We start from the raw sequence: 25,348 nt of genomic DNA, 5'->3' as shown, positions 1-25,348 counted from the left end.
CTAACTAATTACTCCACTTCTCCGTCCCATTTATGATTTTTCTGCTCTTTGATGAGCAAGATGATTATCTTAGGGTGGGCAGTATCCTCTCAGACAATATAAGAGGAAAGTCATAAGAGTACTAGAAATCAGTAACTTATGCAATTATGTTCAATGGCTAGTCTTGATTAAAGAGATATGGAAGCAGATGGTTTCCATGATTTTTATTAAATGTATCCCCCCCATTCCATTCCAGAAATCAGGCAAACACACAGTTTAATATGATTTAAAATGTAATAGTTAACTTGTGCTGTAATCAGATATTTGGACAATTGACTGTCTTTCTTTGGATGATCAGTACTGTGGTTCCTCTCCTGTCATGGACAACTTTTGGCCATTCTGTTTTTGACCTTCTATAGATCAGCAGGATGAGCAGGAACGGATTGAGGAAAGGCTGGCATATATTGCTGATCACCTTGGCTTCAGCTGGACAGGTAAAATGCATATGAACCATTTCTTCAACAAAACCTGCTTGGTTTGAATGACATAGTTTGCATCAGCCAAGTGTCATTAACAGTGAAAAAGGTCTTTTTTTCCCCCTTTGAAGAAGACCACATGGAATAGTGAAAAGAATGATAAACTGTGAACTCAAAAATCCAGGGACTGTATTAACTCACTGTGTGAACCAGGGCAAGCCTTATATTGTCTCTGGAATTTTGAATAATAGAACTTTAGATTGAGAACAAAAGAATTCCCACCCCCCTCCTTTGGATATCTAAATTTTGGAGAGATTACTGTGTTAGATGCAGTTGTCATAGAATTTAATTTGAAATTCAACCAGAATTTAATTTGAAATTCAATTTGAATTTCTTGTTTTAGATACCTTGTATCAGATATTTTCATTGTAAACAGTACTAAATGTAACTTCAAATGAAAGTTAAAATACATATAAATGAGATGTTCAGTAATTTTCTGAGAAATAGGAATGTTTCAGTTTAGAAATTATATGTTAAATAATTTTTCTGATGCAAAGTGAATTCTAAAATCAATGTGGCTTATTTATAAATCAGGATTTAAAAGGTATCTTTTTCATCTTTCCTATGATATAACATACTAAAGCAAGATTGTCAGGATTTTTTGCTTTTTCCAGTTTTTTTTTTGGTCTGACTTTTATGTCATTTGTGACTACTTAACTTAAACAGTATAAGTAAGCGCTTCCCTGGTGGCCCAGACAGTAAAGAATCCGCCTGCATTGTGGGAGACCTGGATTCGATCCCTAGGTTGGGAAGATCCCCTGGAGAAGGGAATGGCTACCCACTCCAGTATTCTGGCCTGGAGAATTCCATGGGCAGAGGAACCTGGCAGACTACGTAATTGAAACATTATAAAGTTAATATTAAGCTCCTTTAAGTTTCTTAAAGATTTAGTATGAAGTCATAATACTCTTAACAAAGATAATTGATAATGTAGAATAAATGACTGAAATAGTTTAAAGTAATTTAATAATACTGATCATATTTATTTAATTGAGGAATTTAGAGGAAGGGAGGATCTCAAAATATCCCTAGTTGACTTATTAAATAGGTAGCATTCTGAATTATTTACTTTGCCTTTTAGTATGTATGTATGTATATGTATGTTAAATGCAGTATCTATTATAGTTGGTGAAAATTCAAACCTTAAAATCATATGGAATGGTATAAAATATAAACAAGTCCCTCACACTGCCTACATCTTATCTTCGAGCTCCATTCCTCAAGGGTAACTGCTAACACTTTCTCATGTATTCAGACAAAATCTGCAGTGCTCACGTCTATGCCTATTATTTAAAAAATAAAGCTGTGTAATTAACAGTATTTCTCATACATAATGCATCAGCATAGAAATATCTATGTAATTCTTTTAAATACATATTTAACTCCACTGTATAGGAGACCATTTTATCAATGGCCTTTGTTGATGGATGCCTAGGTTGTTTCTTGTTAGTGGCAGTAAATACCTTTGTGCACTGGTAGTTTTGTGGCTGTGTGTGTAGGGCATGGGCTTCTCTGGTGGCTCAGAGGTACAGAATCCACCCACTAATGCAGGAGATGCAAGCAGTGTGGGTTTGATCCCTGGGTCGGGAAGATCCTCTGGAAAAAGAAGTGGCAACCCACTCCAGTATTCTACCTGGAGAACTCCATGGACAGAGGAGCCTGGCGGGCTACAGTCCACGGGGTCACATAGAGTCAGACAGAGCACGCACGCACTGTAGGGCATACCCCTAAAAGGAAAATTGCGGGGTGAGGATATGTATATTTTTAACTTAGAAACATATTAGCAAATTACCCTCTAAAGAGGACACCTCATTTACACACACACACCCCTGAATACATTAGCATCCATGTAGAATGTTAATGGTATAGACTTTAAATAAGAACTTTGTGGCTTCTTCCCTAGGTCAGTTAATGCTTCCCAGACCTTTTATTCATATGACTTAATGTTATAGAAAAGAGTTTATCCAACCACCATAATACAGCTTCAACCAATATTTATCCAAGTACTCAGAAACAGGATTTATAGTATTTGAAAATTACCTAATTATGATTAAAAGTGAGACATGGTCTCTTCTACTGTTTTCACTCATTTATTTTCCATTATCTTGGTTAAGAGTATAAGCCAGTATTAATGGTCTCTTCTCAATTTTGGAATTAAATGGGCCTGAATTTACATATTTTTTAATCATTGTTTCAAACTTAATTTTCCACTGTGACAGTGATCAATTCTAAACCCAGTTGTAAGGAAAATATCTGGAATTAGTGCTAGAAGAACAAAGGCATATGAAAGTCTTTTCTAATAGGAAGACATAAAGGAACTCTGTTACAGCAGTACAAAGAACACATCATTTGCAAAATCACAAGACAAGGTGCTGCGACTCAGACTTGGAAGCTAATGTGTTTACAAAGAAGTATTTTCTCTTCTAGAGTTAGCAAGAGAACTGGACTTCACTGAAGAGCAAATTCATCAAATTCGAATTGAGAACCCGAACTCCCTCCAGGATCAGAGTCATGCGCTGTTGAAGTACTGGCTAGAAAGGGACGGGAAGCATGCTACAGGTAGGTGGGGCGCTCTAACTAAAAGGCAGTTGGATGGAGGTGGAAATAAGCCTTATTCAATGCCTTTTATGCCAGGTGCCACCAATCTGAAGTGCTGCTGTAAGCAAATGAGAAGAGGTGATAACATTTCTCAAATAACCACATTGCATGAAACTCCTTGTACTGTGTTTCTGTGAACAGCCTTAAGTAGTGAAAAGTGATCCTAGCACTGGTTGCTAACAGGAATCTTATGTAAGGAATCCTTAAAGTTTCTAAATATTGACAGCAGACACTCGCTTTATTAGTCATTGTTTTATTGATGGTATATTACATTCAGTTTCTGCTTCCTTTACTCCTAAATGACTAAAATGGGGGAAAAACGTCAAGTGGATATTCTGAGCACATCAAAGAAAATGGGAAGTAGCCATTACTGCTTCTTATCCTTCAGCTGGTCTAAATTTGCTATTTCCTTTAATATCTCTTTGAAGACCTTGCCTAGAGACTCTCAGCCCACATTTATCTTTCCTTCTCTTACCATTTTTCTCAACAGGATTGCCAGAAAATAAAAATAAAAATAGAGAGCACCCAGTTAAATCTAAATTTCAGGTAGTCAACAAATACTTTTTCTAGTATAAATATATCCCACGCAGTATTTGGGATATACTTTTGCCTAAAAAATTGTTTTTTATCAGAGGTTCACATTTGACAGGACCTTCTACATGTTGTCTGGTAACTCTGCTTTTAGGGCTTATTACCATGCTGTGTCACCCATTTTGTGTGTTTGTCTTGTTTGTTTGCTTACAAAGATTCTTAGTTGGGCTTTGGCTGTTTGGGGTACAGATATCAAAATTTTAGTAAACTTTTTCCTATACTTAAAATGTATCAACAAAAAAATTCACTAAGACAACTAAAGGAAAGGGTTTAAGAGACTAACCCTCGGATGTAATCCATGTTTTTTCGTTAATATCCCAGATACCAGTCTCATTGAATGTCTCACCAAGATCAACCGAATGGATATCGTGCATCTCATGGAGACCAGCACAGAATCTCTCCAGGAGCGCATCGGTCACAGCTATGCAGAGATTGAGCAGACCATTACACTGGACCATAGTGAAGGTCAGACAGCTTGTGTGTGTATGAGTGTCTGTTGTGTACGGTTAATTCAGGCAATGGGACCCACCATCTTCCTTTCTCAGAGGGTTGCCTATGGTCTTCGGTCATATGTTCTCCTCACTCCCCTGAGACTTCCTTGCCCACTTTAGGTACCTGAATACTGCTCATACTTTGATATTTCCTCACCGTCTCAGTCATTGTGGGCTGCTCCAACAGAAAACCATGATCTCCAACAGAAAACCATGGTAGCTTAAACAACAGAAATTTATTTCTCTTGGTTCTGAAAACTGCAAGTTCAAGGTCTGGGTGATAGCATAGTCAGGGTCTTGTGAGGGCCCTCTTCAGGGTGGTTCATGGATGTCTTCTTGCTCTGTCCTCACATCAAGGACAGCCAGCTCTCTAACCTCTTCTTATAAGGGCACTCACTAATCATATTCCTGAGGGCTCTCCCCTCATGACCAATCCCCTCCTAGGGATACATTGTCCAGATACCATCACGCTGGGACTAGGGTTTCAGCATATGAATTTGAAGGGGACCCAACCAGTGTTCTCAGGCGGCTCAGTGGGTAAAGAATCTGCCTGCAATTCAGAAGACACAGGCAGATGCAAGTTTGATTCCCAGGTCAGGAAGATCCCCTGGAGAAGGGCATGGCAACCCACTCTAGTATTCCTGCCTGGAGAATCCCATGACCAGAGAATCGGGTGGATTACAGTTTGTGAGGTCGCACAGCTGGACATGACTGAAGCGACTCAGCGTGCGCACATGCACTCAAATAGTCCATAGCAACCATCCGCACGGGTGACCCACCCAGTGCCCTTTCTTCAGCTCCTTGGTGGCACTTCTGCTTGTGTCTTTTACTCTACCTTAGTAACCGTTTCTATGCCTGCAACCCAAACTGAGTCCTCAGTGACTCTACTACTTCCAAGTCCTAACTTGAGGTATTATACTTGCATCGTCTTTTGCTTCTACACAGTCATCTTCAAACCCACTGGACCTCCAGCCATTGTTCCTGCCTCATTTTTGATACTAAAATTTCCCTAATTTACCCTCATTCATTTCCATTCTCACTGACTGTTTCTCCTTCTGTCTGTCTCATCACTATTTTTGCACTTTCTCTTCTTTCATGCCTCCAATATTTCTCTTCTTTTCGTTTTTTCCAACCTGATCATAATTCACATTTTTAGAAAAAATAACTATAAGCAAATGTCCATATCCGTTCACCACAAAATCTCCCAACTTACGTGCGTCTCAGTGCTTATACTCTACCTTCCCTGCTGTATGAAATGGCCTTGCTTTGCTAAAACCATCATCTCGTCTTTCATACTGGATTTCATCCCCTTTACCAGCTATGGGCTTCTCTCCTTCAGTGACCCACTCTGTCTTCCTACAGCCATGCTCTAGAGCATTACAATGTACTTCATAGATCCCAGCTTTAAAAAACAAAGCAAAGCAAATCCAACATGTCCCCCTGATGGTTCTGTTTCTCCAGCCATTTCATGGGAAATCTCTTCCAAAGAAGAGTCTGACTTTCCCATCTCTACTTTTTCTCTTCCTGTTCTCTATAGAACTGTCTCTAGAATCCATACAGGCCATGTGTGGTCATCACCACTCAACAGAAAAGAATCTTGCAAAATTCACCAGTTTCTGCTCATCACCAAACGCACTGAGCAACTCAGTCTTCATCTTCCTTTACCCGCTTGTAACATTGGACGCAGAAAATTAATCCCTTCTTCTCCTTCTTAAAATGATACCCTCTCTTCTTTTTTTCCGCTATTTCACAGGGTAGTCTCCCTCAGTGTCTTTGTGCAGTTTGCATTCTGTAAATTCACACAGTGGCATGTATTATTGTCAGCGGGAGCCACATAGCTTGTCTTGTCTCCCTTCTCTCCCCATCTTTCCAAGTCCGAGACACCTGACTTCTGGGCTGCTCCCTGAGCGCCTCCGTCTTCTCAGGCTTCTAGGCTCTGGTGCTTTCTGTCTCCTCCGTTCTGAGGTATTCTTCCCTCAGATCATCAGATACCTTTTTCTCTCACTTTATTCAGGCCTCTGCTCAAGTTATCAGCTCCTGAAAGGAGCCTTTTCTGACAAGTTTATCTGAAACACTGGCCCTGTTTTACTCTGTACTTTTCTCCTGGCTTCCTTGCCCCGTAAAAGTTATTATAAATCTATATCTGCAGAAATGCAAATTCAGTGAGGCCAGAAACTTTTCCTGTCCTGTTTACTACTATGTATCCAGCATCTAAACAACACCTATTAGGTGTAAAACTCAACATATTATATCTGTTGAGTGAATAGAGAGATAGGTGAACGTCAGTCACATCTCTGCCGAAAAATTTTTCAGTGACTCCTTATTGCCTTTGATATGATGAAATTCCGTGGCCTGGCCTAAGAGACCTTTCATAAAAAGAGTACTCACCTCAGAGTGTTTGTTTAATACATGTTCATGCTTGAAAAGCACCTATAATAGTTCCCGTGCTGTGCTAGGTTGCTTCAGTCGTGTCTGGTTCTTTGCGACCCTATGGACTGTAGCCCACCAAGCTCCTCTGTCCATGGGATTCGCCAAGCAAGAATACTGGAGTGGGATGCCATGCCCTCCTCCAGGGGATCGTCCAGATCCAGGGTTCAAACCCATGCCTCTTATGTCTCCTGCCTCGGCAGACAGGTTCTTTACCACTAGCACCACCTGGGAAGCCCATAATGGTACCTGATGTGTAGTATAAATATTCAGAATGTGTTAGCTAGTAGTAGTAGTATTTTTATTACCATTCTTATTAACCCTCTTCTTACTACGTAGGTTTATGCCTTGACTGTTGCAGTGGGTTCCTGCTTCTCTTTAGGTCTCCTGAAGATGTCCCACCCTCTGCATTTCCTTTCCTGATTGTTTAACCCTGTGGATGAACTTCCCTGGTAGTTAATCAGCTAGCGCTGGTGGCCCAGTCACTGTGCATTTTCATATTTCTTACTTGCCTGTGCTTCCCTAGATGGTCAGTATTAGATGGAAAGCAGACACGGTGCCTCTATCAACTTTGTAACCATGAACCTATCACAGACGTGGCATGTAGTAGTTACTTAATAAATACCTACTTAATATAGTTAAGCTTCAATTAAAGACTTACTTTGAGTCATTCTCCCTTCTAGGGTTCTCAGTACTCCAAGAGGAGCTATGCACTGCCCAGCACAAGCAGAAAGAGGAGCATGCTGCTTCTAAAGAGGATGAGGCCTCTGACCACCCTCCTATCGTCTCAGAGGAAGACATTTCTGTTGGTTACTCCACTTTTCAGGATGGCATCCCCAAAACTGAGGGTGACGGCTCTGCAACTGAGCTCCTTCCCCAGACCCAGAAGGAGCAAGTTCAACAGGATTTCTCAGGGAAAATGCAAGACCTGCCTGAGGAGTCATCTCTTGAACAGCAAGAATACTTGTGAGTTCCAAAAGAAAGGCTGTGCTGGGTCAGTCCAGAGATGCCAGCCAACTTGGCGAGGGTGCCAGCCATGTCCAAGCGTAAAGCGTTTTCAGATAGTTCTCAAATGACCCCACAGATAACAAGTGCCAGAACTAGAGGAAAAGAAGCAAGATATTTAATAGACGTCGTGTGACAGCATTGCACGGCACAAGTCTGCTTGAACCACTTTCCAGTTCGGTGACCTTGGGTGAATGCCTAAGCCCTTTGAGTTTCCGTTTCCACATCTATCGATTATGATAATAATATCCACTTTACTCACCTCACAGGGTCAGAGGTTAAGGGTGTGTCTCTGAAGGCACTGTTGACGCTGTAGACCGTGCGGCCATGACTTGTGTATCAGGCTGCACCTCACTTCTGTGTGTGCATGCCGGTTGTGTTCTGACTGGTGCAGAGTGTGAACAGGGCCAGTGCAGGAGAAGCCACCATGTGTATTTCAACAAAGCTATGAGATGGCTGACAATAAATATAGAAATGCCACACAAATTACGCACACAGATTGAAAGACCGTTAGAGGTTGGAATGGGAATGAAGAGAAGTCGTCTAGAGAGCTTCTGGATAAAGGAAGCTGCAGAGTGCAGTGAGCTTAGAACTCAAGCTCTGGGCTTCCTGGCAGCAAAAGCAAAAGCAAAAGAAAGTTTCTTAAATGACGCTTGTCTAGAAAACCGACCAGATCATGAGAAAGGCAAGCGTGTCCCCGCCCTGAAATGTGAGAATAGTGTGTCAGGAGGCTCTTTGTCGTTGACTGAGCTTTATGCTGAAATCACTGGATTTGGAGAAGAGGGTAAAATGGGCATTAAGATGACCTTGCCTTCCACAGAGCACCGCCTTCTCACCCACCCACCTTTAGATTGTAGGGGAGAGCATAAAGGAGAGGTCAGGAACAGACAGAAGGAAGAAGGAAAAGATGGGAAGCAAAGAGGGACTATCAGAAAAGCACTCGGGGCATTTAACATCTATAGAGTGACAGAAAATTATAATAAAGTAGGGGAACTTTTTTTTTCTTTTAGAAATTGAGATGATAGGACCATCCCTGGTAGTCTAGTGGCTAAGACTCCATGCACCCAATCTCTGGTCAGGAAACTAGATCCCGCGTGCCTCAACTAAGACCTGGTGTAACCAAATAATTTTTTAGAAAAGAAATTGCAATTACTTAAACTGTATCAATAGAAAAAGTTTCAATACCAAAAGATCTTATCAAGTAATAATGATTTTCCAGAGATATAACAAGAATCTCCCTCTATTTATAATTATGGTAACTATATTTAACATGGGGTTTATATATTGCTTTTTAAAATTTTTGCCAAACTTTGGTCTTGCTTCAGAAGCCTTATTGTCCATGGATCTTTCTTATATAAACCTCCTCAGATCATCAATATTACCTTGAGTTATCAAAGAAAGATGAAATCATTTATTTATTAATATCTCATATTATTTATTACCCGACTTTGTAGAGATTAGGAAATGGTAATACATTTGAGAATAATTTTTACCTTTTTAAAATGCATCTTTCCCAGTCAATGCTACATCAATGTGCTGTAACTATATTTTACATACAATATTTGTTCATAGTTCATTTCTTGGCCAAATTTAGAAAACATATTTATACTTCCATGGACTATGAAGACAGATTTCATCTTCCCTTCCTTCAGTGGGGGCACAAATGCCTGTGTTCTCATGGTATACTGGGGCTTTTCCATTTCAGCGTGACAACCCCAGGGACAGAAATGTCAGAGACTCAGAAGGCCACGGGAACGTCAGGCTCCCCCGCCAAGACACCTGAGGAAATTGTCACCCCTCCCGAGGAGGAGAGGCTGTATCTCCAAACCCCGACGTCGAGTGAGCGGGGAGGCTCTCCAGTTGTGCAGGAACCTGAGGAGACCCCCGAAAGCAGAGAGGAGAGTTCACCTCGGAAAACCAGCCTCGTGATCGTGGAGTCAGCCGAGGACCAGCCTCAGGCCTTCGAGAAGCTTGATGAAGATGCTGCTTTTCAAAAGGTAAAATCTCCCCCTCTGTCTCTTTGCCCACGTGGAACAAAGCTCCACACCCTCTCCCATGTCCATTTCTCCAGTGACCTGTTTTTCTCACAGAACAGCTTGCCAAATTAATTAACTTGGGCCATGGGAAGCCCGCCAATCCCTTTTAAAACCTGAGAACCCGTGAATCTAGAAAAAGAGTACTACATGGTTCTGATTCTAGCTCTTTGACCATCAGCCCCAGTTTTATAGTTGGAAACCCTTTTGCTAAGAAAAATGAGCATTGGGGTGAAATAATATACCTGATATTACCTTTCAGAATTAGTTATCTTATAAATAAAGACGACTAGTGAGGGGAATTTACCAAGCGTCAGGTAAGCTGGCCAGCCGTGGGAGAGTGCTGGAATCTGCCCTCTTGGCAAGTCTGGGGATAAGCACACCAATTGTGGGTACTGAGTGGGGTTTACCTCCCAAAGCAAATGTTTCTCATTAGAGGAAGTATTATTTCCAAGTGAGAGCTCCTATTTATTTTAAGAATGACTCAGAAAAAGGACATTACACCTGCGTTGATGGCTGGTTCCAAAAGTCAGCAAACCAATAGCAGCATGAGGACGCGTCACTGTCTTTTCTCTGTTTTTAAGTGAGGTTTTGATATTGTGAAGAGAGGTGGAGACCATCTTAAGGAACTGAGTTGAACCATTTATTCTCAGAACACGGTCTGAATGGTTCGTATCGCTCCTTCCTCAGAACTCCTGGATCAGAATGAACCCAGGGAGGGGAAAGGACAAGAACCAGCATTTTCAATAGCTCCCTGAAGGAGTCACACAGATACACACACACACACACACACACACACACACACACACAAGTGTGAACATCTTTCTGAATTAAACAATATAAATTAAATTAGATATATTTTTCCTTTTTTGGATTTAAAAACATTTTATATGTCAGAGTATTTTTAAAGCATGCATATACATCTTTTAGGAAAGAATGTTTTATAAAAGAATTAAGACTCTGGAGGGAAAATATCTTCAGGCTTAAAATCTACATTTGTTTTTGTTCACTCTGAGTGTGATGTCTGCTGGCAAGATTTATCTAAAATCATAGTTTAAAATTAGGGGAGATCCAGGCAGATAAGAACTGCTCCAAATTTTGGCAGCTATTTTAAATAATGAATTCATCCCATGAATGGATGTTTATTCCAAGTTTGCCTTTGTACAGCCTTTATTCGTCTCTCAAGTTCTTGGCTTAAATGAATTTCTAGTAAAAATGTTTCATAGATGCTGTCTGAACTTAAAATTTGCCAGTTTTAGTCTAAGAATATATAGGCTAACTGAACTGTACACTTGAAACAATTATGTGGATAATTCATATATTTAATCTGTCCTATGCATATGAGTAAATTTTGATAAATTGCCCTATATTCCACATTATTTATATGGGGCTATTCTACTTATTATTGATGAATTTCTAATTCCTTCTCTTAAGCTTCCTATTTTGACTCTTTTCATCTCATGACCCTGACTTAAGGGTCCAATTTCAGTCACTTTTCTTACTGACCATATTTCTAGGCAGTAGGTTCCTAAGTGTACTTAAAGTATAATTTGGCTGGAAATTTACATGTTTTCCTGCAGCATGAAAGAATATGGAAATATAAGTGAAATTTTAAAGTATGTTGACAAAATTTAGTTGAGTAATCTTTTCTATTTTTCAATAGAATTTTTAAAAATAGCATTCCATTAGGAAAGAATGATTCAATATATGGCTCCCAAGAGATATGTTTTCATCTAAAGTTATGACCTTAGCTCCAGCTCTGGCTTTGGGTCAGACCCATAAAATTGGATTGGCCTCTGCACCTCAGCTTCTCTGCACAGCGAGTCTAATACTATTCATAGCCTGTCTTCCTTGATGGCAGGGAAACTCACTACTGGCCAGATACTAGCTACAGGAAATTTTGGCTTCCTGCAGAAAGTTCTTCTACAAGCATAGGCTATTTCTGTGCCTTTGGTGGGTCATTCCACGCCTGAGCCCAAGAATCAACAGCTCACAGGTGTTTTTTGAGCTGCCTGTGATCTGTGCCTGCATCAGGAGTTGAAGTCCAAGAAGAGTGGGCAAGTTGCTTCTTTCTTCTGATGCAGTTTGACGGATGGGTGCTCAGGCCGCTGTCAGAATTTCAGATTTTTTTTTTTAATTCGGTAAACAAAAGGCTATATTCTCACTGAAGTCTGAGCCCAGCACGTGCCTTTTTCACCCCTCCTGGCTTTTCTACCGAAGCCTCCACGAATAGAACTTGCAGAAACCAGTGTGAGCTAAAACAGAAACCTGTAGTGAAGAGACATTCCTTAGCATGATAAACAGAAACCCTGCTTCCATGCTTCCACCAGGAGCTAACAGAGGAATTAGGTGAGCTGGAGGCCAGCTCAGATGAGGAGGCGATGGTAACAACCAGGGTTGTCCGCCGACGAGTGATTATTCAGGTACCAGTTATTCCGTTACTGCACGTCCAGGACACTTCTGTCCCCATAACCCTTTGAGAGTGAGCAGCCTGGAGTGGAGGGCTTGGCATGCTCCTTAGGTAGTGCATGGCCTTCAGAAAGCAGATCCTTAACCCTCCTAAGTTCTGTTTGTAAAGAAATGAAGCAGTAATGACATCCACAGCCTCCCTCTGAGAGAATGAACAGCAAGAGCAAGATTTAGCATCCCCAGCTCCACCCGCCTCACCTCTGGCTGGTCTATTTTTGTTTGTTTGTTTAAGTTTGAGCTAACTTCGGTCAGATTTTCTAGCATGTTGTTACCCACCTTTTTTTTTTTTAAACTTACTACTTGACAGGATTTGGCATCTCAGCAATGCTTCTCAAAGCTCCTTTAATTTTCTAACATTCCTTGCATTATAAGCACTTGGGAGTAGTTCTTTAGCACTGATGTTAAACACAGAAGTGACCCTTTTCTCTCAACTGTGTAGGGAGATGATATGCCTGACATACCCCCAGAAACAGTCACAGAAGAAGAATACATCGATGAGCATGGACACACCGTGGTAAAGAAGGTATTATCTTAAGTATCTTAACATGATTGATTCAAGTTTTCTGTCTAAATGTGTATCAGTACCCTGGCACTGTCACTTAAAAACAAGTTACATGAATAAAATGTCTTCTAGGTTACTAGGAAAATTATTAGGCGGTTCATCTCCTCTGATGGCACAGAGAAAGAAGAGATTACGATGCAGGGAACTCCACAGGATTCTATCAGTGTTGAAGAAGGGGATGGCTATTCCAAAGTCATAAAACGCATTGTGTTGAAGAGTGACACTGAGCAGTCAGAGGTGAGCCCATAACGTCTCCAGAACTGACTTTATGGAGAGGTGTAAAATAGAGCTCACAAGAGTTGGACGAGATAGTTTAATCCTGTTGGCCTCACTTCTCCCCTTTGTAAGGCAGCCTGTGTTTAGTTACACATTGATTTTTTTTGTCTTTGTGATGTAGAAAATTTTTAAATAACCACGAGGGAGATTTGTAACCACTGTACTGATTGTCTTTGGTCCTTTTCATTTCCACTTTCTCATTAATTCAGTTGATAGGAGCAGACATCCAAAAGTCAAAATTTTAAAGACAGCAATCCTATTAGCTGGCAAGTGGTAGATTCTGAAAAAAAAAAACTTGTGCAAATGCACTGTGGTGCTGTGCCCAGTCAGTCACCACAGCCTTCTCTAGGGCACCTTTGATAAATACTGGATTTCTAAACTTCTGCATTTCAGAGTCACTGAAATCAGGATCCAGAAACTCCCTTGATTTGTAGTTTTATTTCTTCCTGTTTTACTTGCCTCTTTCAGAAGTGTATTTACTCTCTTTGACATGTAGTTTGCGACGTTCTCACCATCTTGTATCCATTCACATCCTCAAAATTTTATTATTATACACATGAGGTTCTCTAAAAATCTACATTTTCAGTTTCTCATGTCTCTCTAAGTTCCTTCTTTGATGGTTAATTTTGTCTTCATAACGTCAGAACAACCCATTTACACTTGGGAAAAGAGAGTTCATCCGTAGGGCACTGTGTCTGCCCTGAGCAGCCAGTTCCTCAGTCATGAAACTTCCTGATCAACCTCTGTCCAAGCAACGAATTAAGTGGCTGATTTGGTGCTGTGTCTGTATGGTCATTACATAGATGTTACCAATTGATTGTAGTTTTTTTTCTGCTTTTTGTGGACAAAATGCTGTTTTTAAGATACACTGTTGTAGTATGTGGGTTTGGGCCTGGAAAAATTCATCATTGTTACATTTTGGTCATCAGAAACTGTGTATTGTGTGTCCTTCATTCATCAGGTAACTTTGTCTGAGCCCAGCATTTTGTCCAGTACCTCACAATTTCAGGCTGAACCAGTGGAAGGCCGTAGAGTCAGCAAAGTTGTTAAGACAACTGTGGTCCATGGAGAGAGGATGGAGAAACATCTGGGGGATTCTAGTTTAGCCACTGATCTTCCTTCAGCCAAAGATGACTTTGAAGAGGTATAGAAGCATCATCACCTTGTCTTTATGTGCTTTCTGTTTGAGAAGAAAATGATTTATCATTGTGTCATTCCATACCTGTATTCTTGGAAGGTTGCAGAATAATTCAAGAGCGTAGAATTCCTATTTGAATAATGTGTACAGTGAAATAATTTTCCTCAACATGTGTTCATTTGAGCCACCTGAAGAGTTTTTAAAAATCCATATGACCAGGATTCACTTCAGCTCATTCTGGATCAGAATCTCCAAAGTGGGGGCATGATGGTACCTCTTGCCTTAAAGTCTCAGAACTGACTTGTACTTCCAATTCGTAAGGGAAAAAATTAGATATTGCCCCTTATTTTTGCTCATGGATATTCTCAGATATTTCCAGTGATACGCATTAAAGAAGATTCAGATATCTTTCATAACCATAAATAAATCAAGCATTTATAATTAAGTTCTGATTTTCAATAATTACAAAATGGGTCCATAGTGATATCCATAAACACTTACTACAATACAAAAACTCCTCAAATTTTGAAAACCAAAACAAATTTTTTCAGATAGTAGCAAGCTAGTTTGGCAGAAAAACTTAGTGTGAACTGACAAGGAATTGTAATGACTTGGAGTCTTTTTTATTCCAAAAGAATGAATGTTTGTGTTTTTCTATTGATACATTAATGGGTATGATTTCAGGATGCTGTCCCTAACCCAACTGAGATATTAGAATATACCGTGTATACCTCATATTACCTAAAATCCAAAAAGGAAAAAAACCGGAAATTTGAAACACATTTGGTCCCAAATATTCAGCTAAGGGCTGGTGGGCATGTGCCAAATAGGTCTATGAAACATTCTTCGCTATTGAAACATTTTGAAGTTAAATGTTATGTGTTGCTGCTGCCGCTGCTAGGTCGCTTCAGTCATGTCCGACCCTGTGCAACCCCATAGATGGCAGCCCACCAGGCTGCCCCATCTCTGGGATTGTCTAGGCAAGAATACTGGAGTGGGTTGCCAGTTCCTTCTCCAGTGCATGAACGTGAAAAGTCAAAGTGAAGTCTCTCAGTCGTGTCTGACTCTTAGCGACCCCATGGACTACAGCCTACCAGGCTCCTCTGTCCATGGGATTTTCCAGGCAAGAGTACTGAAGTGGGGTGCCATTGCCTTCTCCAAAATGTTATGTGTATGCCCTCTTTTATACCCACAGTATGCATTGAGATTATATATGAATGCATTAGGATATTAAGAGCATACTTTATTTGTAATACTTTTAGTTCTTCACATTTTGACAACTGGCGACCTTGAACTATCAAAAGAAGAATCCCCTGAGTTATACACTTTATTTGTTTGTTGCTTGTTTTTGCCTCTGGTCATTATTGATTGTATTTGTCATTAAAGTCTGAGTTGTAGAAAGGAGCAGGGTGAGGCGAGGAGGAAATTAGAAATCAACCAGTATAGGCAGGGACCACTGTAAAGTAGTTGAACAAGTCTCCTTCATGAATGGAAGAAATTTTACAGACCTGTTAAATAAAACCTGATCCTTAGATCTGCTCCTAAGAATTGCTTTTCTTTATCCTTTCAAGCATGTATTTTTATATTGACTATCCATTAAGCAGAGTGGTAGATTAAGTTAAAGTCTATGGTTTATGATGGACTTTGTCTTGTTCTGTTTTTTCCGTATTTCAGGCTTTGAGTTACACAGGTAGCCACATGAAAGTCTACTCCCCCAGTTTAGTAGAGAATGAAGTCCTGAAGGAGGATGGATCAATAATTAGAAGGTTTGGGTTAGCATGGGGTGATGCTTTGCCAACTAACACTTTTTAAAAGTTTTCTAATTTTAAGAAAAGGTAAATAGAGTCCGCACATCTACCCTAAAACCTTTGGGAGCTACAGACTCACCCTGCATTTTAAGACTTCCGTCAAGTGACACTTCTGTCGCTGTGTCATTCCTAAAGTGTTCTCCTGATGCTTTAAAAGTAATACTCAGGTGCTTCCCTGGTGGCTCAGTGGTGAGGAATCCGCTTGCCAATGCAGGAGACCTGGGTTCAATCCCTGGTCCAGGAAGATCCCACGTACCACGGAAATGAAGACCCAGCACAGCCATAAATAAATGAGCAAATAAAAAAAATTTTAAGTAACACTAAGACATGATAATAGATGACTGTTAGACAGTCCCTTCCTAGATTTCAGCAAGTCACCAGTTTCGCTGGGCCAACCATCTGGGATATTCCATTGTAGAACACAGTAAGAGGAATCCAATTAAATTGCTCACAAATTAATCTAGCTGCCTTCAGCTCAATCTTGGTAAATCATTCCTTTGATGGGTTTTTGTCTTTAACAAGCTGTTTCATGATCCTGCATGTGAGTGGCAAATAACATGAGCATGAATTTGATACCCGTGAAGCTGAATGTACCTAGTGAGGCTGAAACCGGGGGCTCTAATAAATTCAGAAAGTATTATAAAAGCAGTAAGCAGCTCATATCTGTGCATATGAACGAGAATTCACTCTGAGGCTTTCTGGTCTACCCTCATCCCCATTGCCTGTTCGATGTGTAAACTTGGGCACTGTCACTTCACTTCTTTCTGGACTTCTAGCAATGCCATGTGTATTAACAAAATGTTCTCAGCTTCTCATTGAAGACACAGTGGACATTGAAGTTACTGCTGTGCTTTTCATTTCAGTGAAAGGAAAAGAAAGATGGTCGTTTATAGTACTCTACAAGGCTATTTTTAGCCTTATAGAACATAATAATTAGAACAGTGAAATTAAAGGTTCTGTCACAATTCCACCCTCCAACCACATGTGAAAAACAGCCCCCAGCTAGGAATTTAAGAGAGAGTAATTGCTCACAGAACTTTAAAAATGCTATATGAATTAAGGATAAAGTGCTTTTTATACTCTGAACTTTTACGTCTTTTTACTCAGTTATTCATATGGGACCACATAAACCACGCACACCCTAGCATCATGAGATCTTAAGATGGAATTAGATTGAGACCAGTTCATCCAAAACTGTCAGTGACAGCTGGTGAATTTGAAGCCAGGAATATAGACATCTCAGTCCAGTTCCACAGCTACTTAGTTTATGGAACTCTATTTGTGATCCACAACACTTTATCTTACATGTTGCTGAAGACATTTGATCATACCCACTGCTCCCCTGATAGGCATGCAGTTCATTCCACTGTTTGAGTCCTATATGTAAGTGTATTCATAAACACATTGATTGACGTTTGTGGACACAAAACACCAAGCAGTGTCCTCTGATAGAAGCTTAACCCCCAATGCCAGCGCCCTAAAGGTTTATGCTAGATCCTGGTGGCAACAGTCAGAAATTTGCATTTTGGGTGAAAAAAATATATATGGATGCTGAATAGTGATAAAACAATCTGATTTCAACCACTGGCACCAAATTTGACGTTTTACTCAAAAGGAACAAATGAAAGTTTGCTTTCAGATACCAAATAATTCAGGTAGACTCAAAGGAAAGGGGTGATAAGACAACACAAGAGACGGAAGGAGACAAGATGTCCAAAGGTAAGCCGGAAGTGTTTTGACTGAAGTCAGCCATTTAAAAAATCAAAGTGCTCTTGACAGATGTGTAGAGATGTCAGAAGGAAGAATAATGCTTAAGGGCAGCCCGTGGGCAGAACCCTCAGGTTCTTGACACTAGGAATCTGTAAGGAAAATACTGGGTAAAGCTTCAAAAACTGATACTTCCAATGCTGGTATAAAGTTGGTCTCTATGGCCTCATGGTTATAGATTCAAATCCTGAAATCTTTGATTTTGGGCCCTGCTCTCTAGTAATTTAGCTATTTTTTGTATTTGGAGCATTGCTTAAATTCTCTGAGATCCAGTTTCCTTACTTGCTATTATAATAATAGTACCTGGTCCATAAGACATGTTCACCACTTATTTGTGGAGTGAAGAATTGTATTTACAGGTAGAGAGGGAGCAAATCACAGTGTGATCACTTTGCAGTAAGGATGCAGGAAAATAATTGTACCAATATAACAGTATTTTGAGATGAGGCAGTGCCCTAATCAAAACAGGCATGATTGTACGGTTAGTTCTTAAGAGAATCATATGAAAGCAACATTTAATTTATTTGAAATATTTCTTAAAGTTAAAAAAAAAAATGCTCCTTGTTCCAGAATACTTTTTCGAAATCTCATGAGTCATTTAAATAGGAGAGCCGTGTTTAAAAGAAAGAAGTGCAGAGATGGTAACCGCCCAGTACAGAGGCGTCGACAATAAGTACTGCCTTCATGTCTTGGGTCCCCTCGTGCCAAAGGTAGTAGCTGCCTTTAGCAGTAAAGAAAGAATGTAACATTCTCTTGTCTGCTTTCCTCCAGGACAACAATGAGTAAAGCTAGAACCCAGAAGAGGGCTGTGGTGAAGGACCAGCAGGGAAAACGCATTTACTTGGAGCACCTGGAGGATGTCCCAGAAGCCCTAGACCAGGATGACCTCCAGCACGACCTCCAGCAACTCCTTCGGCATTTCTGCAAGGAGGACTCGAAGCAAGAGGCCCAGTGAGGGGCTGCCCAGTTCTCACACCAGAAACCACACCTTCACTCAATATGCAACGTCCCGTTTCATTAGAGGAGTGACCTCACTGGCCTGATTAATGGGATACCCTGACATTTCACTTCTAGGAAACATGCGGCATTTGGTTTGAGTTTTCCCCCATCCTCTTTAACTGTAAGCTAATTTGTGACCAAAGATAGCATCCCTCACTCTGGATGCTGTATCCACTACTCTGTTGTGTCTGTGCTGACCTGGGACCTGGCCACCTCCATTGTTCTTCTTGGCTTCTGCACAAGCTCCATGAAAATCCATTCAACGGGAGAACTTCACCTGCAGACCTCTTCAAATGATGACACATAGGAATCCTTCCAAGAGATACCCGTGTACGATGTATATAGCTAATGCTCAGATGAACACTATATTAAAATTAAAACCACTGCCTATCATGACTACACTGGGCATCACGGAGTAAAAGGCCTCTAGAGGAATTGCTGAACCATGGTTCATTAAGATATTGCTAACACAATCGAATGATAATACAGTTCTACCACAAAAGAAGCACTTCAGACCTACCATGTCCTTAGAATTTCCAGAGTAGCCCTGGCTCCTAGTTAAAGATGGGTTCATAACCTTGAAGAACTGTCCTAACTAAGCACTTACTGCTGGTGCTGGCCAGCCACGATTTATGACTCTCCAGCCGTCATCGAGGGCGGGGAGGCGGGGAGCCGAGGCAACGAGATGAAGCAGTGAGGTGTTCAGTTGCCAGCAGCAGCATCCCACAGCTGTCTAGCATCTTCAGGTCCTTTAGATTTGGGACATGTTGGCAGGGTATTTTAAAAAGCTATAACTACTGTAGTTTTCCAGTTTTCATTGCTGCTTTAGCAAACCACGCTGTCTTATTGGTGGTACTTTCTCCTGGCCACTGCACTGTAGATAATTCATCGGAAACAAGATTTGCCCAACACAAATGGTTGAACTCCTTCACCATGTTGAAGTGGTTTCTTCTTCTTTTTTTTTTTTTCCTCTCCAGGTTTATATCTTCTCTAATACCTGCATGTAGCATTTAAGAATCAAACCACAAACCCCTCTTCTAATCACATCAATGGTTTTCATTCTTTTTACCCTCAGCAAGCACTTTTCACTTTTCTGCTAGGTCTGTTTTTTAGCTTGCAGACGAGATTGAGAAATCCTGAAAATTTTGGTTTGGGTTTAAAATTTTTAGTTTATTTATTTGAAATCCGAACTCCCTTGGAAACTCTGAAGTGCATTTGTGCACGTTCCTGTCTGTCTGTTTCAAAGAAGGGACTTTAATCATCTGAGTGATTTCCATGTCCTACTCCTCGTTACTCTAGTGGTTGAAGCTGTGTAGCATTTTAACATATATATATTCACAAATATATTCATATAAACAGTATACATTTTGACTCAGTTATTTGTTAAAGAAAAGTATATTCAATGAAGATGAAATTTAAAAATTTTAAAAACTAGAGTCTATCCTCCAGGGATTGAACATTTTCCAATGCTATCTGGTCTTTTCCTGTTGTGCGAAAATGACTCATTGTTCCGAATGTCAAAAACAAAGATGACAAACAATGGTACTTCATCATTTCAAGTAATGTTGCCAAGAGAGAAAATTTCCTGGGAGGGAGGTTTCCCACAAGCCAAATCTCCTAAACCTCAAATGATAGCACTTTTTGGCAATTGGATAGGAAATAAAGCATTCTTTGGCAGCCTAAATGAGGGAGGCCAGTGGTGAAACTTTTTGAGCACACCATGGCCTTCTTGTCCAAACCTTCACTGGAGCTCAAGAAAAGCATTTCTGTTGTGTTATTTGCAGTGCAGATGATGTCTGTGTAACAACATAATGGTTATTCACCTTTTTTTTTTTTTTTTTTGGTTTTGATTTTTGCTGTGTAATCAAAAAACTTGAATACTGTGAGAAGAAGTGAATTTTCAGTTGATGAATCAGCATCTTGTTCCCATGGTGATAACACTAATTGAATATATCTTTGAGGGCATGTATTAGTTAACGGAAAAAATACAACACTAACAGTACATAGCTGCAATGTGTACAATGGCTGATTTAATTAAATAAAATGTACAAGTGTTAAATGTGGCAACAGTGATTTGTTGTTCTTTATCACTCACCTTTGATTCCAGGAGATTACAGATTAATATTAAAGAGATGAAATAGATGTGAAGCCTGAAGGAAGACACAATTTGCTTTTGTTCTTGTTTGGGAACTGAATATTCTTCATGCCCAATGCTGTTAAGCACTGGGAGAAACAGACTGTATTCTGTCTTGAAAGAATTTTTATTGTTATGCAAAAGGAGAAAAACAATGATTTATTTTTAGTTTTGGGATCACGAGTAAACGAGAAATGGGAATTTGGGGGCCTGGAAGAGATGCGAAGAGGGGCCATGCTCTTCTGTGCGGTCATGGTGCTCAGAGAACGCCTTCTGCCTTTGGAAGCACCATTTAGCTCTGGGGCTTTACTCGTCTCTCATCGACTGAGAGTTAGAAATGAAATGGATCCTTTAATGCAAATAAAGAACAGTGCAGGGATGTGCAAAACTGAAACCAGTTGTGTTTGGAGAGTATCTTTGGTTTTGTTTTTGGAAGAAGTCCTTTAGTGCTGCTATAACCTTTTTACTGCAAAAACAACAGAAAGACACAGCTTAAGAATTGAGTCATTTTATTTATTTTATGCTTTTTTTTATTGAAGTATAATTGCTTTACAATGTTCTGTTACTTTCTGGTGAAGTGAATCAGCTCTGTGTATACATGTATCCTTTCCTTTTTGCTCCTCCTTGCCGCCATCCCCCACCCCCGGTCCTACCCATCTAGGTCATCACAGAGCACCGAGCCGAGCTTCCTAAACGTTGTAGCAGGTTCCCACCAGCTATCTAGCTTACAGGTGGTAGTGTATGTATGTCAATTGTAGCCTCTCAGTTTGTCCCACCCTCCCCTTCCCCTAACCCCGTGTCCACACGTTCATTCTCGGCATCAATGGCTCTGTTCCTACCCTGGAAATGGGTTCATTCCAACCCATTCATGTAGGGCATTCTCAGTGCCCTACACGACTGAGCGACTTCACTTTCACTTTTCACTTTCATGCATTGGAGAAGGAAATGGCAACCCACTCCAGTGTTCTTGCCTGGAGAATCCCAGGGACGGGGGAGCCTGGTGGCCCGCCTTCTATGGGGTCGCAAAGAGTCGGACACGACTGAAGCGACTTAGCAGCAGCAGCAGCAGCAGTACCGTTTTTACAGTTTCCACATGTATGCATTAATATACAATGTTTGTTTTTCTCTGACTAACTTCACTCTAGGTCCATGCACTTCTCTGCAAATGACCCAGTTTCATTCCTTTTTCTGACTGAGTAATATTTCATTGTATATATGTACTGTGTCTTCCTTATCCATTCACCTGTCGTTAGATGTTTAGTTTCCGTGTCCTGGCTACTGTAAATAGTGTTGCAGTGACATTGGGGTTACATGTGTCTTTTTGGATTATGCCCCAAAAGTATATATGCTCAGTACATATGCCCAGTATGGGGATTGCTGGGTCTTATGGTACTTTTATTTTTAGGTTTTAAAGGAAACTCCATACTGTTTTCCACAGTGGCTTTATCAATATACATTCCCACCCATAGTGCAAGTTCAGTTCAGTTCAGTTGCTAAGTCGAGTCTGACTCTTTGTGACCCCATGGACTGCAGCGTGCCAGGCTTCCCTGTCCATCACCAACTCCCGGAGTCATGCCTATCAAGTCAATGATGCCATCCAACCATCTCACTCTCTGTCATCCCCAGCATCAGGGTCTTTTCTAATGAGTCAGCTCCTCTGCCTTTTCTAAATACAGCTTGAACAGCTGGAAGGTCTCTGTTCATGTACTGTTGAAGTCTAGCTTGGAGAATTTTGAGCTTTACATAGTGCAAGAGGGTTCCTTTTTGCCACATCCTCTCCAGTAATTTATTATTTGTAAATATTTTGATGATGGCCATTCTGACAGGTCTGAGATGATATCTGTACTTTTGATTTGTGTTTCTCTAATAATTAGTGATCTTGAGCATCTTTTCATGTGCCTCTTAGCCATCTGTATGTCTTCTTTAGAGAGGTGTCTGTTTAGATCTGCTCATTTTTTGATTAGGCTGTCTGTTTTTTTGATATTGAGCTGCATGAGGTGTTTGTATATTTTGGAAATTAACCCTTTGTTAATTGCTTCATTTGCAAATATTTTCTCCCATTCTGAGGGTTGTTTTTCATCTTGTGGTTTCCTTTGCTGTACAAAAGCTTTTAAGTTTAATTAGGTCTCATTTGCTTATTTTTGTGTTTATTTTCATTAGGAGGTTAAAAAAAAATCTTGCTGTTGTTTATGTCAGTGTGTTTTTCCTATGCTTTCCCTCTAAGAGTTTTATAGTGTCTGGTCTTACATTTAGATCTTTAATCCATTTTGAGTTTATTTGTGTGTGTGGTGTTACGTAGTGTTCTAATTCATTCTTTTACACATAGCTGTTCAATTTTCCCAGCACCATTCATTGAAGAGGCTGTCTTTTATCCACTGTATATCCTTGCCTCCTGTGTCATTGATTAGGTGGCCATAGATGTATAGGTTTATCTCTAGACTTTCTATTCTGTACCATTGATCTATATTTCTTCTTCTGTGCTGGTACCATACTGTCTTGATTACTGTAGTTTTATAGTATAGTTTGAAGTCAGGGAGCCTGATTCCTCTGTTTTACTTTCTCAAGGTTGCTTTGCCTATTCAGGTTCTTTTGTATTTCCACACAAACTGTAAAATTTTTTGTTCTAATTCTGTGAAGAATGTGATTGGTAATTTGATAGAGATTGCATTGAATTTCTAGATTGCCTTGGGTAATACAATCATTTCACAAAATTGATTCTTCCAATCCAAGAACGTGGTATATTTCTCCATATGTTTGTCATCTTTGATTTCTTTCATCAGTGTTTTACAGTTATCTGAGTACAGATCTTTTGCATGCTAATCTTTAATTGTTAGTATATAGGAATGTAAGATATTTCTGGGCATTAATTTTGTATCCTGCAACTTTACCAAATTCACTGATTAGCTTTAGTATTAATAATTTTCTGGTGGCATCTTTAGGATTTTCTATGTATCGTATCATGTCATCTGCAAATAGTGACAGTTTTACTTCTTTTCTGATTTGGATTCCTTTGGCTTCTTTTTTCTCTGATTGCCATGGCTAGGACTTCCAAAACTGTGTTGAAAAGAGTAATGAGACTACACATCCTGTCTTATTCCTGGTATTAGAGGAAATGCTTTCAGGTTTTCACCATAGAGAATGGTGTTTGCTTTGGGTTTGTTGTATATGGCTTTTATTATGGAGGAGTAGGAGGACATGGAGTTCACCTTTCCTCATAACTTAGGGTGCCTACCAGATGCTGATAGGGGACCTTGACACACAAGGGGACAAGAGGAACTCCCGAGTGACCAGGTAGAATGTTGGGGTGGGGAGGAGTGGAAGTTAGGACTGGCACCCCTGGCTTGGGGAGGAGAGGTGTTCCCACACCTGGAGAGGCCCCTCACTGCAAGGGGATCAATGGGGATGGGGAGAGATCCTCCAGGATTCAGAAAATCAGGGAAATGCTGCTAGTGTTTCCCCTACCCACTCAGGCCCTGGGGAGCCTGCTAGGGTCCTAAGTCCCGCCCCCACACCCCAGGCCCTGAGCCTGGACCCCGCCCGCTCCCTACACCCCACCCTCACAGCCAAGGCCTTTTCTGGTCTTTTTCTTTTTTTTTTTCTTTTTGCTATTGTGGTTCTGTTTTACCTTCCAGTTATTTTTTCATTTCCATTTTTCCTAATATATCTGTTAGCTTTATAATTTTTGTTTTTAATCTTTGTTATCGTTCTGCTCCCTTTTGTTTGGCACACTGTGCAGCTTGCGGAAATCTTGGTTCATGACCCCTGAGCTCCTGTGGTGGGAGCACTGAGTACAAACTGCTGGACTGACAGAGAACCTCAGACCCTAGAGAATATTAACTGGGGTGAAGTCTTCTGAGGGTCCTCATTTTGGCACCAAGCACAGCTCTGCCCAACTGCTTGCAGACTCCTGTGCTGGAGGCCTCAGGCCAAATATCCAGTAAGACAGGAACACACACACACAAATGAGATGACAAAAAAACATGTTACAGATGAAGGAGCAAGGTAAAAACCTAAGATCTGTTTAAATCTCACCTAGTATGGGATAGAAAGCTCACTGAATCTGGCTTATCTGCCTAGTTGATTTGCAAGATCTTCCAAAATTGAATACCAATTATACTTGAAGTATTTCAAAGAAAAAAGAATCAACATTAAAAGAATTTTTTCCTAAGTGGGAGTAGCTATGTGACCATCCCATTTATTTCATGTGTTATGCTTTCTATTGACAGGAACTCTGAGCTTCCATTTCCTTGAGCTTGATTAGGAGATTAAAGCATCAGAGAATGTTCAATGTCTTCCCATGTTTACGTGGTTTGCAACCCCAAATAAAAAATGAGCAGTGACTCATATCACATTTTACAGAAAAATATTTAAAACATGAAGTTGAGGGGAACCCCCTAGACTGAGGGAAGATTATGCGCATCTCATGAATGACTTGAATTAACCGTGGATAGGTGCAGATCACCTACATGCACATTGAAACCGACTTGAATTTAAACTTGAGTTGCCCTTGTCGTTTATGCCACCATGGCAGTTCC

General features: G+C 40.4%; 1 protein-coding gene across 2 annotated transcripts in view; it reads left to right on the top strand.

Moving 5' to 3' along the window:
- ANK2 (ankyrin 2) overlaps positions 1 to 18,635 on the top strand; it is a 247,787-nt gene extending 229,152 nt beyond the window's left edge. For both annotated transcript variants that reach the window (XM_068974921.1, XM_068974920.1), the window contains 11 exons: positions 399 to 473; positions 2,943 to 3,074; positions 4,026 to 4,169; positions 7,306 to 7,588; positions 9,333 to 9,624; positions 11,991 to 12,083; positions 12,569 to 12,652; positions 12,764 to 12,928; positions 13,929 to 14,111; positions 15,780 to 15,871; positions 18,452 to 18,635. In XM_068974921.1, coding sequence (XP_068831022.1) covers positions 399 to 473; positions 2,943 to 3,074; positions 4,026 to 4,169; positions 7,306 to 7,588; positions 9,333 to 9,624; positions 11,991 to 12,083; positions 12,569 to 12,652; positions 12,764 to 12,928; positions 13,929 to 14,111; positions 15,780 to 15,871; positions 18,452 to 18,635 — 1,727 coding nt within the window. The remainder of the gene's footprint in view (positions 1 to 398; positions 474 to 2,942; positions 3,075 to 4,025; positions 4,170 to 7,305; positions 7,589 to 9,332; positions 9,625 to 11,990; positions 12,084 to 12,568; positions 12,653 to 12,763; positions 12,929 to 13,928; positions 14,112 to 15,779; positions 15,872 to 18,451) is intronic.
- The last annotated feature ends 6,713 nt before the right edge of the window (positions 18,636 to 25,348 follow it).

This window comes from Capricornis sumatraensis, chromosome 7 (genome assembly GCF_032405125.1).
Source record: "Capricornis sumatraensis isolate serow.1 chromosome 7, serow.2, whole genome shotgun sequence".
NCBI lineage: Eukaryota > Metazoa > Chordata > Mammalia > Artiodactyla > Bovidae > Capricornis > Capricornis sumatraensis.
The sequence above is the reverse complement of the archived record's forward strand: the minus strand, read 5'-3'. Positions and strand labels throughout refer to the sequence as shown.